The sequence below is a fragment of the Crocodylus siamensis genome, chromosome 11 (assembly GCF_052110815.1).
Source record: "Crocodylus siamensis isolate JL-2025a chromosome 11, ASM5211081v1, whole genome shotgun sequence".
NCBI lineage: Eukaryota > Metazoa > Chordata > Crocodylia > Crocodylidae > Crocodylus > Crocodylus siamensis.
In genome coordinates this window covers 29,404,888-29,422,454 of record NC_143405.1, presented here as the reverse complement: position 1 = coordinate 29,422,454, position 17,567 = coordinate 29,404,888, and the positions used below count along the sequence as shown (strand labels likewise).

Here is a 17,567-nt window from a genome sequence, read left to right as displayed (position 1 = left end):
GGACCATCTATCCCCAATCCCCTCTACCTCTACTAAGATGAGAAAGAGATTGTGGGATTTTGGAAAATAAGGATCCCAGTGGTGGGGGAAGCAGAGTTCCAGTTGCAGGTCACTGCAGACTCCTCCAGTGTCCTCTGGCTGGCACTAGAGGAGGCTACAGCATTTTGAAATGTTCCACCCAGGGAGCTCCATAGTCTGAATATTCCCTGGTTGAAACTGTTCCTTTTTATAAATATTTGTAAGCTTGTTTCCCATGGAAATATTTCAAAAGTTATTTCTGTCTGGACCATAATACACTGTTAACTAGTTTAAGATTGGACATTTATTATGACTGGGTTAACGAACAAGGGCTTGAAGTTTCTAATTTGGTCAACCATGGGATTTTTTTTGTGACATGTTAGAAAATATTAAAGAATCTCAGGAAGTGTTTGTTTTTTTCTTTCACATTAAGATGATAAATCAATTAAATATCTCCCAAAAGTATAAACTCATTATCTTTTTTATAACCAGGGATCCTGGTTTTCTCCGATTAAAAAAAAAAAATCCCCAATTTTCAGATTTAAAAAGTAACCCAAAATCCATATTTTTCCATGATCAGAATGAAATGCCACTAATTAGCAGTGTTTCATTTTCATCATGGAAAAATGTGGATTTGGGGGTTTGTTTGTTTTTTCCACCTGAAAATTAGGGATATTTTCTTCATCAGAGAAAACCAGGATCCCTGGTTATAACAGAAGAATTGTATTACAGGAATAACAGGATTAAACACCTTTGGCCCATGAAAACCCCTTTTTATGTCTTTCTGTTAAAAAAAAAAAAAAAAAAATCTTTAAAAAGTATGCGATTATAAATTCCAAAGAAATCATACACTGTTGTTGTAGTGTTAAGTATATTTAATTCTCTAAGGTAAACATGGATTTACCTCCTGTACTCAGAAGTTTACTGAGGGGCTGGGAAGTCTTGCCTGTTGAAGACTAAGAAAACAAGAACCTTGACATTTTATGTGAAAAAACTGTATGGAGGTAGGCAGAGAGACTTCTCTGCCTGCTGAAGAGTTTAAATTTTATCTTGATTGCAAATGTAAATGAAAATAGGGCTTTCAAACCTGCCTAAACTGACTAATTAGAATAGAACTCTATTTAACTTAGTTTAATTAAAATAAAACTCTCCTGTTTATATTTCTAGAAGTATTATAATCATGTCTTATGTTCTTTTCTACAAGCACATCTCCTTTTTTAACCATGATCAAATGCCTCTACACAAATGGTCGTAGTATGGGAAACAAGCAAAGAAGAACTTACCTTCCTGCTAGCTGACACCAACCCGGATGTAGTGGGGCTCACTGAAATGTGGTGCGACCCACGGCATGACTGGGCGGTGAATATCAAGGGCTATAAGCTGTACAGGAGGGATAGGACAGGGAAGAAAAGTGGGGGCGTGGCGCTCTACATTAAGGAGGAATACACATCCTTGTCAATTAGCAAAGAATCAAAGGAGGGGAACACTGAAGTGCTCTGGGTTAGAATACAAGGCAGTCAAGGGGAAATAGATTTAATGGTGGTGGTCTACTACAGACCACCCAACCAAGGGGAAGAGCTAGACTAGGAATTCTTAAGTCAGTTCACGGAGGTACTTAAGTCAAAGGATGTGGTCATCATGGGTGACCTGAACTTTCCAGACATCTGCTGGGAAGAGCAGTCAGCCAGGTCTGACTGCTCACGTAGGTTCCTAGCCAGAATGCAGGACTTCCATCTAACCCAGGAGGTGCACAGCCCCACCAGGGGAGACGCCTTGTTGGACCTGGTGCTGGCCACCGGCGACGACCTGGTGAGGGGGCTGCAAGGCAGCAGCCCTAGATTTCAGGAGGGTGGACTTCATTGAGCTAAGGCGAATAGTCAGGGAGGCACTGAGGTCCTGGAGGGGAGGGGAGCGGAGCCAGGTGTCCAAGGAGAGTGGTCACTCCTTAAGGAGATGATCCTCCAAGGCCAAAGGGAGGTAATCCCATGCTGGATCAAAGGGAGCAGGAGGGCAGAAAAGCCCCCATGGCTCACCAAAAGCATCCAGGAATGTCTCCTAGCTAAAAGGGAGGTGTATACTCAATGGAAAGGAGGCGCCATCACCAGGGAGGATTATACTGTGGTTGCTTGGGGATGGAGGGGGGTAGTCAGGAATGCCAAAGCAGAGATGGAACTAGGACCAGCTTCCCGGATCAAGGACAACAAGAAGTCCTTTTTTAAATACATAGGGGACAAAAAGAAGTTTCCGGGTAATGTGGGGCCCCTGCAGGACACTAGGAAATTTGGTCATCACACCAGATGACAAAGCAAACATACTTAACGATTTCTTTGCCAGCATTTTCCTAAGCAGGGACCAGAACAGCCACCCCCTCTCTGGGCCCCCCTCACACCCCAGGGGAGGTGCACCTAGGCCAAGGGTTAGTGAGGAACTAGTTAGGGAACTTCTGGGGGGACTGGATGTATTGAAGTCAGTCATCCAGATGATCTCCACCCTAGAGTACTGAGGGAATTGGCTGAGGTCATTGCAGGACCCCTGGCACGGCTTTACGAACACTCGTGGTGGTCTGGTGTGGTGCCAGAGGACTGGAAGAGGGCCAATGTGGTTCCCATCTTCAAAAAGGGGAGGAAGGAGGACCCAGGAAACTCTAGGCTAGTTAGTCTTACCTCGATCCTGGGCAAACTTTTTGAGAGAATTATTCTGGCACATGTCCACAAGGGGCCAGCAGGGGAGATTATGTTTAGGGGCAACCCACATGGGTTCATTAGAGGCAGGTCCTGTCAGACCGACCTGGTGGCCTTCTATGACCAGGTCACAAAATCCTTAGATGCAGGGATACCAGCGGACATAGTCTTCCTGGACTTTCGGAAGGCCTTCGACATTGTCTCTCACCCTGTTCTCCTTAAGAAACTGGGGGACTGTGGTGTCGACACCCACACAATCAAATGGGTCGCCAACTGGCTGGAGGGCCGCACCCAGAGAGTGGTGGTGAACGGGTCATTTTCAACCTGGAAGGACGTGGGCAGTGGGGTTCCCCAGGGCTTGGTCCTCGGGCCCACACTGTTCAACATCTTCCTCAGTGACTTGGACGAGGGTGTAAAAAGCACCCTGTTCAAATTCACAGATGACACTAAGATGTGGGGGGATGTGGGTACGCTAGAAGGGAGGAATAGGCTGCAGTCGGACCAAGACAGGTTACGGGTGGGCGGACAAGAATAGGATGGGATTCAACACTGACAAGTGTAAGGTGCTGCACCTGGGGAGGAAGAACCAGCACCATGCCTACAGGCTGGGGAACTCCCTTCTCATCAGTACAGAGGCAGAAAAGGATCTTGGAGTCATCATTGATGCCAAGATGAACATGGGCCAGCAGTGTGGGGATGCAGTTAGGAAGGCCAGCCACATCTTGTCATGCATCCACAGATGCATCTCCAGCAGGTCCAAGGAGGTGATACTCCCCCTCTATGCAGGATTAGTCAGACCGCAGTTGGAGTACTGTGTCCAGTTCTGGGCACAGCACTTCAGGAGGGATGTGGACAACATGGAGAGGGTCCAGAGAAGGGCCACTCGCATGATCAGGGGGCAGCAGGGCAGGCCCTATGAGGAGAGGCTAAGGGACCTGAACCTGTTCAGCCTCCACAAGAGAAGGCTGAGGTGGGACCTAGTGGCCTGTTACAAACTAGTCAGGGGGACCAGCAGGCATTGGGGGAGTCTCTGTTCCCCCAAGCACTACCAGGAGTGACCAGGAATAATGGTCACAAGCTGGCAGAGGCTAGATTCAGACTAGACATCAGGAGGCGCTACTTCATGGTCAGGGTGGCTAGAATCTGGAACCAACTTCCAAGAGAAGTGGTGCTGGCGCCTACCTTGGGGGTCTTTAAGACAAGGCTAGACAATCACCTTTCTGGGGTCGTTTGACCCCAGTACTCTTTCCTGCCGTGACAGGGGGTCGGACTCGATGATCTGCTCAGGTCCCTTCCGACCCTACAAACTATGAAACTATATATAAACATAAATTCCTCTTTTTCAAAGTCTGCCTGATATGGAGGATACCCTTGTTTCTTGTCTTGTTTAAAACAAATGAAATCTATGCTTTCTTGCTTTCCTCAAGGAAGAAAATGATATCAAAATTTATATTCAAAAGTAGTTTCTTTTTATAGAGCTGATTAAGAGTTCATGCCATTTATAAGTAAATGCATGGCTGCCCTGAAGAGTCAGGAATATTCTAGTTCTAAAATTAGGTGTTTGGATTTAATATAAATATAAAATTCAAAATCATTTTATTAATTTGAATGACCAGTGATGAGAAAAACAGCTGAAGTTCATCGTTTCAGAGCTTTTTGCAGGTTCTTTTTGGGCCCTTTTCCTATTATCAAGGAGAAACCTAATTCCCTCCCTCCATAAACAGCTTCACAAATACATCTTCAAGAGGTTAGGACCTGTGTTATGCTTTCCTATATAAAACGATTTAATCTTTTACTGCCACCTGGGTACTTTCCACATTAACAGAACCATTGTAAGAGTAACTGTTTCTACCAGGGTCTGTGACCATGTTAGTACCTCAGTTGTGATTCAAAAAGTCTGACGATATATCTAAAAAGAATCAATATGGACACCTGATTTTCCTCCATTAGTTGAAGAAAGTGCTTTCTCTGTATCCTACAGGGCTTGAAAGGTAGAAGAATATTCAGAATTCTGAGGGAATGCAGTTGTGGAGGGATGAGAGTCTTGTAGCATGCCAATATATTGTATGATCAATGTAAAACAGATTTATACTTGTATCAGAATCACCTTGAAAAATTTCAGTGAGTTCTTGTATCTTTAAGCAAAACCTTTGGAGTGGGTTAAAAAATTGCTTCCTTTCTATTTTGATTCAGTACACTAAATCAGTTTCTTTGCCAGTACAGTTAATGTAACTTGTAAAGTAAATATACAAAGTCAGATCTTAGTTATTAAGAGCAAAGTACTTTAGGTACCATCTTTTTATAAAAATATAGTAGCTTCCTGGTTACTGATAAACTGTACTCTGTGAATACTGTCCATTATCCATGTTTCTCTGTATGTCTTCTAAGTTATTTTTTTAGATGTGATCTTTCCCACCCCCACTTCCAAAGTATCTTTCCTTGCCTATTGTAGTGATACTTTGCATTTCTGTAAGCAACTGAATTTCCATTCAATGGTTACTTATATTTTAGGATAAAACATATATAACATTTAAAGGCTAAGGGATCTGTGTGGTAGATTTAAGATAAAAGAGATATATTTTCATAGAGTACAAAAATACTAAGAATTCCAGAGCCTTATACTGAGTGTATTTTACACCACTTTGATATTAAATTGTTAGTTTAAGTACACTTTCCTTATCCTTGCAGATGTTTCACATACTCTGAAAATTTTCAGAGTAACTTCTAGATAAGTAGGAGTGCTGTTAACTTCTGCTTTTGCCCTTAATTGCATAATTTGGGTCAGCATTTTTGTAAGGAAGCAGAAAGGTCATTTATGATGTTTGTCAGGCTATTCAAAACTCAAGTCATATATAATGTTGTAAATGCAGCCCATAATTCCTAGCCAAGTTACAAAAAAGTTAACTTCCTATCTGTGCTAGCTGCATTTTGTACTTGTAACATCAGTATCTTGCACCTGATGTTTAATGCTATAGTTTTCCATTTTTCCCTTTGCTTAGCAGTTTAAAAAGGATTGGGAGAAAGTCCCAATATGGCTTATTACTTTTCATCAGTACCTCTGAGTATAGACAAACTATGGAGGTAAAAGTTGCAGCCTGGGAGATGGGTCCTGATTGCATGTCAGTAGTTCTTTTTCCATAAATAAGCAGACATAGTTAGCTGTATTAGCCTAAAGTCAGGCAAAAGGCAGGGCAGGATGGCACCTATAGACCAACTCATTCAGAGAGGCATGAGGTTTTATAGGTTGGAGCCTGCTTTGTCAGATGCTATAAAGTTCATTCAGCCAAATCCTGGAAATTTGCTCTTGAATTAAACAAGGCTGAGTCACCATGGGATAAGGCAGCAGTGGCCAATGTGTGACATGCCCCAAGTGGCACAGGCAGATTTTGTGTGTGGATCAAGAAGCACAGCTGCAGATAGAGCAGGGAACAGAGAGCAGAGCAGCAGATCATAGATATCATAGAAAGGTAGGGCTAAACGGGACCTCCAGAGATTATCTCGTCCAACCCCCTGCCTGAGTCAAGATAATCCCTATCCAAATCATCCCATACATCCATAATCTAAAAAATACTCTCAACCCTGATACAACATAGGCCTAACACCTTAATCTACCACAAGTAAAACTGGGGAACCATGGCATCCAATGTCCTTCTTTAAAATGTTGTCAGTATACACTCAAGAGGTCCCAGATGGAGCATCATGCCCCCTGCTACAGAAGAAGGCAAAACCCTCACAGTCCATACCAATCTGACCGTGGGGTAAAATTCTTCCCTGACCTCAAACATGGAGATTGGCCTGATCCTGAGCAGAGGGGCAAGACCCTGTAGCAGGGAACCTTCGTTTTTGTTCCTAGCAGGAGAATCAGCACATCCCAGTTAAAGTACCCAGCCGTAGCTGTAGCCAACACCCAATGCCTCTGGGGAGGCTTAAAACCACACTGACACATATATACATATAGCAGGAAAAAAAGGGAGGGGCTGGGTGGTGGGAGCAAGCAGCAAAGCCCAGAAGCATGGGAAATACCCACGATAGAAAATAAACATAGCTATGCCTAGGTCATTGGCAACTCGGGGGGGTGTTTGGGCGTGCACCCTGTCACAGGGCACTAAGGTGCCTGCTCCTTTAAGGGCTGAAACTGCCTAGGGAGAGAGCCCTAGCAGTCAGTCAGGAACCCCCCCGCAGCTGCAAGTTATCATGGCAGCAGGAATGCGGGAATTAGCCCGCCCCTGAGGTGGTCAGCTGCCTCAGCATATATAAACCCCAGAGCTGGGACCAGAGAGTCAGTTCTCTGCCAGCAGCCAAGGGGGAAGGAGCTGTCCTAGAGGAAGCTAAGTGAAGAGGCTTGACTGCCCGTTTGGTTTCTGGTAAGATTAAGGGACTTCAGGAGCTCAACAAATACTCTGGTCTACAAGGTATGTAGTGCTGGGGAGAAGGGTGATTCTTTTAAAGGGACAGAGCACACCCTGAGCTGCTTGCGTTATGTTATAGCCCAGGGGCTCGTATTTTGATTTCTGTTTGTTAACCGGTGGGTTGGGCTGAGGCTGTTGGGGAAGGAGGAGGCCTCGCTGGGGGCCCACTGCAGTGTGGGGACTCCAGCACCAGGGACACAGTGACATAGCATGTGAGAGAACCCCAGCAACAAGGGGTGCCGAGAGAGACAGGGCTGCGGAGAGCCCAGTGATGACCAGAGGCCAAGTTAAACTAAGGCCTTGGAGGGACACTGTGTGAATAACATCTGTGAGGCTTGGGGTGTGGTAATGGGGCGGTTTGGAGGCACACATCTAGCCCATAAGGCTGTGGGCATCCTGAGAGGCATCCATTTTGGAGTGGGACCCAAAAGGGGTCCGAGACCACACAGGGTTCAGTGGGGTCATAGTTTCATAGTTTGTAGGGTCGGAAGGGGCCTGAGCAGATCATCAAGTCCGACCCCCTGCCATGGCAGGAAAGAGTGCTGGGGTCAAATGACCCCAGTAAGGTGTTTGTCCAGCCTCCTCTTAAAGACCCCCAGGGTAGGAGCCAGCACTTCTCTTGGAAGTTGGTTCCAGATCCTAGCCACCCTGACAGTGAAGTAGCGCCTCCTGATGTCTGGTCTGAATCTACCCTCTGCCAGCGTGTGACCATTATTTCTAGTCACTCCTGGTAGTGCTCGGGGGAACAGAGACTCCCCCAATGCCTCCTGGTCCCCTCTGACTAGCTTGTAACAGGCCGCTAGATCCCCCCTCAGTCTTCTCTTGTGGAGGCTGACCAGGTTCAGGTCCCTTAGCCTCTTCTTGTAGGGCCTGCCCTGCTGCCCCCTGATCATGCAAGTGGCCCTCCTCTTGACCCTCTTCATGTTGTCCACATCCCTCCTGAAGTGCTGCGCCCAGAACTGGATGCAGTACTCCAACTGCGGCCTGACCAGGGTCACATAGAGGGGGAGTATCACCTCCTTGGACCTGTTGGAGATGCATCTGTGGATGCACGACAAGGTGTAGTTATCCTTCCTGACTGCGTCCCCACATTGCCGACCCATGTTCATTTTGGCATCAGTAGTGACTCCAAGATCCTTTTCTGCCTCTGTACTGATGAGAAGGGAGTTCCCCAGCCTGTAGGTCTGCTGCTGGTTCTTCCTCCCCAGGTGCAGCACCTTGCACTTGTCAGTGTTGAAGCCAATCCTGTTCTCATCCACCCATCCCAGTCTGATTGCAGCCTATTTCTCCCTTCTAGCATGCTGCATCTTAGTGTCATCTGCGAATTTGAACAGGGTGCTTTTTATCCCCTCGTTCAAGTCGCTGATGAAGATGTTGAACAGTGCGGGCTGGAGGACCGAGCCCTGGGGACCCCATTGCCCACATCCCTCCAGGTCGAAAATGACCCAGCCACCACCACGCTCTGGGTGCAGCCCTGCAGCCAGTTGGCAACCCATTTGACTGTGTAGGTGTTGATGCCACAGTCTCCTAGTTTTTTTAATGAGAATGGAGTGAGAGACAGTGTCGAAGGCCTTCCTAAAGTCCAGAAAGACTATGTCCACTGCTATCTCTGTGTCTAAGGATTTTGTGACCTGGTCATAGAAGGCCACCAGGTTGGTCTGACAGGACCTGCCTCTAATGAACCCGTGTTGGTTGCCCCTAAGCATAATCTCCCCCGGTTGCCCCTCATGGACATGCGCCAGGATAATTCTCTCAAAAAGCTTACCCAGGATTGAGGTAAGACTAACTGGCCTATAGTTTCCTGGGTCCTCCTTTCTCCCTTTTTTGAAGATGGGAACCACGTTGGCCCTCTGGCACTACACCAGACCGCCACGAGTGCTCGTAAAGCCGTGCCAGGGGTCCCGCAATGACCTCAGCTAATTCCTTCAGCACTCTGGGGTGGAGATCTTCAGGACCAGCTGATTTAAATATGTCCAGCCCCTCCAGAAGTTCCCTGACTAGTTCCTCACTGACTCTAGGCCTGGGTGCGCCTCCCCTGGGGCTGAGGTAGCCCAGAGCGGTGGTGGCTGTTCCAGTCCCTGGTCAGGAAAATGGAGGCAAAGAAATTGTTAAATAGGTTAGCTTTGTCGTATGGTGTGACGACCAGATTTCCTAGCGTGTCTTGCTGGGGCCCCATGTTACCCAGAACCTTCTTTTTGTCCCCTATGTATTTAAAAAAGGACTTCTTGTTGTCCTTGATTCGGGAAGCTAGTCCCAGTTCCATCTCTACCTTGGCCTTCCTGACCGCCCACCTACAGCCCCGAGCAACGGAGGTATAGTCCTCCCTGGTGATGGCCACTCCCTTCCACTGGGTGTACGCCTCTTTTAGCTAGGAGATGTTCCCATATGCTTTTGGTGAGCCATGGGGGTTTTTGCACCCTCTTGCCCCCTTTGATCCGTGTTGGGATTACCTCCCTTTGGGCTTGGAGGATTGGCTCCTTAAGAAACGACCACTCTTCTTGGACACCCAACTCCCCTCCCCTCTGGGACCTCAGTGCTTCCCTGACTATTCTTCTTACCTCATCGAAGTCCGCCTTCCTGAAGTCCAGGGCTGCTGCTTTGCTGCATGCCTCTGCCACCTTGTGCTGGATGGTGAATTCTAGCAGACGACGATCACTGTCACCCAGGTGATCGAGCACCCGCAGCCGCCTCACTAGGTCATCGCCCATTGCCAGCACCAGGTCCAACAGGGCGTCTCCCCTGGTGGGGCTGTGCACTTCCTGGGTTAGATGGAGGTCATGTATTTTGGCTAGGAACCTACGTGAGCAGTCAAACCTGGCTAACTGCTCTTCCCAGCAGATGTCTGGAAAGTTCAGGTCACCCATGACGACCGTGTCCTTTGACCTAACTACCTCTGTGAGCTGACTTAAGAATTCCCGGTCTAGCTCTTCCCCTTGGTTGGGTGGTCTGTAGTAGACCCCCACCATTAAGTCCCTTTCCCCTCGACTCCATTTATTCTAACACAAAGCACTTCGGTGTGCCCCTCCTCTGACCTTGTGCTACTGAGCTTGTGTATTCCTCCTTGACATAGAGCGCCACACCCCCACCTTTCCTCCCTGTCCTGTTCCTCCTGTACAGCCTATAGCCCTTGATATTCACTGCCCTTGATATTCACCCACGAGGACCACGTCCAAAAAAATACGAACTTGAGGGCAGCCTCCCCATCTATTATAGCTACAGCAAGATGTGGCAGGCAAGAAAGAGGGTGCCCATTGTGCAGGATTGGCACAGGCAAGGAGCCCTAGGGCTATCACGGCTATCCCTGGGAACCCCCATTCCGTGACACACCCCCTGACACAAGTACTGCCAGGCGACCACCTGCAGGCGCCACTTGCCACCCCCACCCCTTTTGCCGCTGATGCTGCTGACAGCATCTGCGGGCAGGCAACCTGCCCCCCCATCCTCCAGGGGCACACGTTCATGGCCTAGATCATCCTTGACCAGCGGCTGTCCAACCTTTTGAACACTTCTAGTGATGGAGCATCCACAACTTCCCTAGGCTGTCTGTTCCACTGCCTCACTATTCTCAAAGTGAAGAAGTTTTTTCCAGACATGCAATCTAAATTTACTTTGCAACTACAAGACACTGATCCATGTCCTCCTTTCTGCAGCAAGAGAGAGAAGTTTTTTTCCCCTCTTTTCTTTATGGCAGCCCTTCAGGTATTTGAAGACTGCTATCATATCCCCTCTTTAGCAAATATGCAATGCAAGGAACTTTTTTTTTTTTTGTTCCCGGCATGCTTCTTACAGCATCTCAAACTCCTTTGAGGCACTGCAAGAGGCACGTGCGGGCTTGTCTGTACATGCCCACAAGGGGCAAGCCTCTAGCTTTGAGACCCTTGTTCTTCTCAGTCTCTGGCTACCCCAGCAATCCATAGCACCCCCACCTATGAGAACTTTTTATTCTTGGTTAACTCCTGGGAAGGAGCGGGTGTTTTCTTCTTTTAAAGAGAAGGGGTTTGGAGTTCAGGTGTCCCAAACAGCACAGCAGACAGCTTCAGATTTATTGTTCCATTTGTAAACAAACAAATTTATTGTACCATTTCACTTTCCTGTCCTTGCTCAGACTTTACCGTGTGACAGGGGATGCAGAAAAGGCTGCAGTGCTCACCTCAGTGTTCACAGGCAAGGTCAGCTCCCAGACTACTGCACCTGGCAACACAGTTTGGGGAGGACTGAGTAGCCAGCAGTGGCAAAAGAACAGACTGGGGACTATTTAGAAAAGCTGGATATGTACCATGATGCACCCAAGGATGCTGAGGGAGTTGATTGATGTGACTGCAGAGCCACTGGCCATCATCTTAGAAAACTCATGGCTATCAGGAGAGGTTCCAGATGATTGGAAAAGGACACATGTAGTGCCCATCTTTAAGAAAGGAAAGGAGGATCCAAGGAACTATAGACCAGTCAGCCTTACCTCAGTTGCTGGAAAAATCATGGACCAGATCCTCAATCCATTTCTAAGCACTTGGAGGAGAAGGTGATTGTTCATAGATTCATAAATTGTAAGGCCTGGAAAGGGACTTTGCAAGATCATCAGGTCCAGCCCCCCTGCACTAGGCAGGAAAGACAACTGGGGTCAGGTGACCCCAGCAAGGTGACTGTCCAGTTTCTTCTTGAAGACTTCCAGGGTAGGCAATTGCACCACCTCTGGAAGGGAACCTGTTCCACAGTCTGGACACCCTAACTGTGAAGAAGTTTTTCCTACTGTTAAGCCTGAAAAGGGTCTTCCAGGAGTTTGTGGCCCTTACTCCTGGTTTTCCCAAAGGGTGCCCTGGTGAACAGTGATTAGAAACAGTAAGCATGGATTCACCAGGGGCAAGTTATGCTTGATCAACCTGATTGTCTTCTTTGATGAGATGACTGGCTCTGTGGATGTGGGAAGACCAGTGGATGTGATGTACCTTGATTTTTAGCAAAGCTTTCAATATGGTCTTCCACAACATACTTCCTCAGTTTACTTGCAAGAATGGGCTGGATGAATGGACTGTAAAGTGGACAGAAAGCTGGCTGGATCATCAGGCTCAGAGGGTAGTAGTAAATGGCTTGCTGTCTAGTTGACAGCCGGTACCAATGGAGTGCCCTGGAGGCTGGTCCTGGGGCTGGTTTTGTTCAATATTTTCATCAATGATCTGGAAAATAAGATGGAGTGCACCCTTAGCAAGTTTGCAGATGGCACAGGGAGTAGTAGATATGCTGGAGGGTAGGGTTAGGATTCAGAGAGACCTGAACAAATTGGAGGATGGGACCAAATGAAATCTCATGAGGTTCAATAAGGACAGGTGCAAAGTCCTGCACTTAAAACAGAAGAATCCCATGTACCACTACAGGCTGGGGACCAAATGGCTAAGCAGCAGCTCTGCAGAAAAGGACCTGTGGGTTACAGTGGACAATAAGCTGAATATGAGCTAACAGTGTGCCCTTGTTGCGAAGAAGGGTAATGGCATACTGGACTGCATTAGTAGGAACACTGCCAGTAGATAAAAGGGAAGTGATTCTTCCCCCTGTTCAGCACTGGTGAGGCCACATCTGGAGTACTGTGTTGAGTTTTGGGCTCAAAAGGATGTGGACAAAGTGGAAAGAGTCCAGCAGAGGGCAATGAAAATGGTTAGGGAACTGGGGCACGTGACTTATGAGGAGAGGCTGTGGGAACTGGGCTTATTTAGCCTGGAGAAGAAAGACTGAGTAGTGATTTAATAGCAGCTTTCATCTGTCTGAAGGGTGAAGCTAAACCAGGGGTAGGCAAAATACGGCCCCCAAGCCAGATCCCGTCCGCCAGGCAATATCATCCAGCCCGCAAATTCCCACCAACTAATTGTACCTTACCTAGCCTCACTCACCCTTGTGGGCAGAAGGGCCCAGGCCAGCCAGCACATGGCTTTCAGGTGGGACTGCTGCTACCACTCCTGAAGCCACCGGGTGACCTGCTTGGCTTCCCTGGTGTCCCGCTTGCTCCAGAAACTAGGTGGGAGTGGGGGGAAGGGGGAGCTACAGCTGGGTGGGAGCATGGGGCTGGGGCTGGCGGCAGTGCAGAGCTGGCACCCAGGGTGGCATCAGGCGAGCAGAACTGGGCTAGGCAGGGAGTGGGTGTGAGGGAAAGGGGGGCAGGGATGTAGGAACCCCCCACACACTCCCCCTAATGGCACAGAACCACCACTGCCAGCAACAGCAGCAGGGGGCTTGTGCTCATGGCCTGTGCAGGTGCTGCCACCCAGCAGCATGTGGCTCCAACCAGCACTGCATGTGGTGGCAGGGAGCTCAACCAGGGCAGTTCACCTCTATTGCATGGGACTCCATGCAGCATGCATGCACCTCCTGGCTCTCTCATGCCACCAGGGGAAGCCCCACAGGATGGAGCCAGCTGCTTTTCTGCCCCCTGCCATGCAGTTCTTTGGACTCTACTGGGAAGCAGAAGGTGGGGCTCCCCTCCACTTTCAGTGGTGTCCCTGGACCTGCACAGCAGGGAACAACAAAGGCAGCCAGCTCCATTGCATGGGGCTTTGCCCAGTGACACACAAGTGCAGGAGCTGCACGTGTGCTGTGTGGAGCCCCATACGATAGAGGCAGGCTGGCCTGGCTGTCACCAGGTGCTGCGCTGGCTAGAGCAGCACACTGCTGAGCAGCAGCACCAGCGTGGACCACGAGCACCTGCCTCCTGCTGCTGCTGCTGCTGCTGCTGGCAACAGGGTCTGTGCGCAATGGAGGGGAGTGTGTGGTGGGTCCCCATACTCCCCCACCCTCCCTCACACCTCACAAATGCCACATACACGCACCCTGCTCCTCCAACCCTCAGCATATACACCCCTTCACAAGCCCCCCCACATCCCACCATACACATACACCTACCCCCACCCAGGCCCCATACCTCTCACACAATACACTAGAATAAGACTTTATTTTTCTGTTATTATGCAATCATCTCTATATATAGTATGCAAACACAAATCATGACAAAGAAAATTTGTAATAAAATTAAAATAAGTTTATAGTAGGTGTTTGACTTTTAGTATATGATTTTGCGTTTTTTCTGGTTCCAAGATGGCAGCCCTCCCTCCCAAAAGGAGTACTTGGGGGCAAAGTTAAGCTATATTTGAAGATTTTATCAACATTATTTGAATGGAAAAGATGAAATAGATAGGCAAAAGTTCAGTTATTACTGCATCCCTGAACTGTCAAATCCTGGTGATATTGCTTAAATGATGCTTAAAGTTCACATCAGTGGTTTACCGGACACTCCACTTATCTCAGCTTCTGTATGCATACAACCAGGTATTTTCAGTTACTCACCACAGTAGTTTGCATACTTTTCTATTGGTATATTTGTGTAAAAGAGGTCTAATTCCAGAACAGTACAGTAAATAATTAATTTCATTTGATTACCATGCATTTTACTGGAGCCTAGCTGGAGCCCAGCAAAACTTTTTTTTTTTTTATGATAAATGAATGCTATCATTTTGACTACTGCAGATAAAATAGATCCTGCTTAGCTTTCAGGACTTTCCAAAAAACAAAAAAAGTTGGTATCTAGTCATGTACTTGTAATCTACTGTAGTCTTTGTCTCAGGTATCGGTTAGAAATGACTGTTGATTTTTTTTGTATGAGATATTTTTATCAGGATGATATAAGCAAAAACACAGAAATAGTCTGATTTGTATTAAAATATTGCATATGCTGATCAAATAGTGCAACAGGCCCATTTTTTCTTAAGTTTCTGTTTTAAAATATAATATTTTGCCACAGAAGAGAAGGAAGAAAGCAATATTAGCTTTTATGGAAAAGTAAATATGATCTAAATAAATGCAACAGTTCTTTGCCAATTTCAGTAATACAGAGCAACCTGGTTAACCAAGGTACTCCCAAAAGGTGCAATTATGGTCAGTTTCCAAATTACACCTGTTAAAAGCTCTATAGTTAAGCATAACAACTCACAATAATTGAGGGTAGGCACACAGGAAAAGGACATCAAGTAAAGGGTACTATATGGTTACTGCTCCTATGAAGACATTTTAAATTGCAATCATTTTATCAAGTATTTCATGTACTTGGACTTGCTAAATTCTGCTTTTATCTATTTCTGCTTTTGCTTTTCTTAAATCTGTAGTTTTAAATGAAGTAATAGTGAGTCATATGTGTAATAAATACTTGCTTTTCTTTATAGGTGACCCACTTCAGTGCACTGCTTGGGTGGGACAGTGTGCCCTATACATAGTGATCATGATGTTTGAGAAAACCATCATCATTATAGTCCTCCTAATACCTCAGTGGAAAGAGGTTTGACTCTTTATGCCATTTTACAGTTTCATGAATTTCAGTTGGATACCAGAAAGCAATAGGCTGCTAATATTTAAAATACTGGTTTTGTATAAGACTTACACAGTAGACATGTATGTAAATTTTATTCCAGTTAACTTTGTTACCTCTGGCAGTCATGCATCTTGTTATCTTTAGTACACTCCCATTCAGACTTTCTGGCATCCACTGGTGACAGTAATCCCAGTCTGATTTGTTTTAGTAGATACTGCATCAGGTACAGTACAAATCATGTGCCTATCTGAGTTATACAGGAAATAGTGCTATAGGATTTGACAAAATCTCCCTAGCAAGTTCTAAGTGATAGATAGACACAGTGGGCACCGGTACACACCACAGGGTTTGCTCATTAAATTAAATAAGTTTATAAAATTTAAATTTGTTTATTTTGGAGCATCACATTAGTGTTTGCATGCGCTATGTTTTCAAATGAATTAGGCTTTGGAGCATCACACTAGTATTTGCACACACTTGTGTTTCAAACAAATTAAACCCGTTTCCCCAACCAGCACCAAAGGAGAGCAGGATGGCTTGGCACTGCCTTCTTTCCCCCTCCCCCCCAGCCTGGGGCCCCTCACCCATGCCCTGCCACGCAGTTGTGGGACCATGGAGCCAACAAACAGTACAAGGAAAAAAAAAAGTGGAAGCATTTCAAAGGGGTGAACTACAAAAAAGTTGCAGTGCCATCTGGTGAACAAAGAGGCTCATTACACATCTTTGAGTGCCTTTGTGTTTGCATGCAATGAATCCATGGATGTGACACTTTAATTCACAACAGGTCAAACTAAACTGCAGTTCAGGTTTTACTTTAATGCACTACAAAGACTCTTAGAGCATCCAAAAACCTGCTCGTGCAAACAGTCACGCTGTTGCAGCACAAGAAAGGGCAAAAAACAGTGTGTTCAAAGGCTCAGTGAAGCCCTAGGAATTTGCATTGGACTAGTAAGTTCATTGCTGGTTTACAGAATTTAGAAAAATAGCCAATAAGCAATAAGCATCGTATATCCCCACAGCAAGAAGCATGACTCCCCACAGCTGTGCACACCCCGGAGACAGGCGTGGGAGCACATGCCCCCCATGTGGCAGAGGTGGGCTGCCAGCTGCAGGCTCAGGAATTATCTGCTCATTCTGACTAATCACTTTTCTTCAGATTACTTCTGTAAAAATAAGTTCTTGACGTGACAAAGTTTGTCCTTTGAATAATTGTCCACATAGACATTCTCACTTGTTCTTTGACTGGACACTGTTTGCCTTAGCAGTATCTGTAGAGTACTTTAGCCATTCATCTTATCATATTTCTGCACTGAAAAAACAAAAGGCAGCGCACACTTCGTACTTTCATCTCTTCACAAAACCCTGGCTAGAGACGAAGCAATTTTTTGGAGTACTTTGCATGATGCAAGGTTCTTGCTTTGGAACAGCTTCTCTTAGGAAAATGCTTTTGCTATATGAGGAAGAATGCTGAGAGTGAATTTTAGCTTGGTACTGGCCAACACCTGCCCCTCCCCCCACACAGTTCCATCAGTGCCATGCAGCAATGCCATCTTAGCTTTGCTGCAGATACAGAGTCAAACCATCCCAGGCTTTATGGTGTGGGTAGAGATGGTACTATTTGGAAGATATAGCCTTATCCAGACCTGGTTGCTCCCTTGGGTTCAGGCCATGTTCCTCTTGTGTCATACAACATGGCAAATCGGATGCCAGTACATTGACCCGACAGCTGCCTGACAACGCCAGCATGGCCAATTTGGCTATGGTTTTCCAGTAACATTCCTCCTTGCTCAGAGGTTCTCTTGACCTCTGCAAAGGGACACTTGCTTCTTCCCAGACCATTGCAGTAGACTCTTCCATCCTCATCACAGATTTGTCCTCTCCCCCGTTCAAATTTGGTGCAGTTTATGTCCCAGTTATCAAAGGACATAAATCGGGCTTTTACAAGCTCAAAAAGAATAGCAAGATTGCTTTTAGAGAAGGGGTCTCCCACATGAATGCTCGTGTAACCCTCCAACCACTGCACAGCACAGGTGTGCAAGAACAATCCCCCCAACCACTGTGCACTCACATGGGTGCCCTCCAATTGCTGTACTGCATGAGAAACCCACTCCCTCT

At 46.7% G+C, this 17,567-nt stretch overlaps 1 protein-coding gene across 2 annotated transcripts in view; it reads left to right on the top strand.

The window, feature by feature from the left end:
• Window positions 1-17,567, top strand: part of STIMATE (STIM activating enhancer) — a 61,739-nt gene that overhangs the window by 33,585 nt on the left and 10,587 nt on the right. For both annotated transcript variants that reach the window (XM_090021046.1, XM_090021045.1), the window contains exon 5: window positions 15,307-15,419. In XM_090021046.1, coding sequence (XP_089877172.1) covers window positions 15,307-15,419 — 113 coding nt within the window. The remainder of the gene's footprint in view (window positions 1-15,306; window positions 15,420-17,567) is intronic.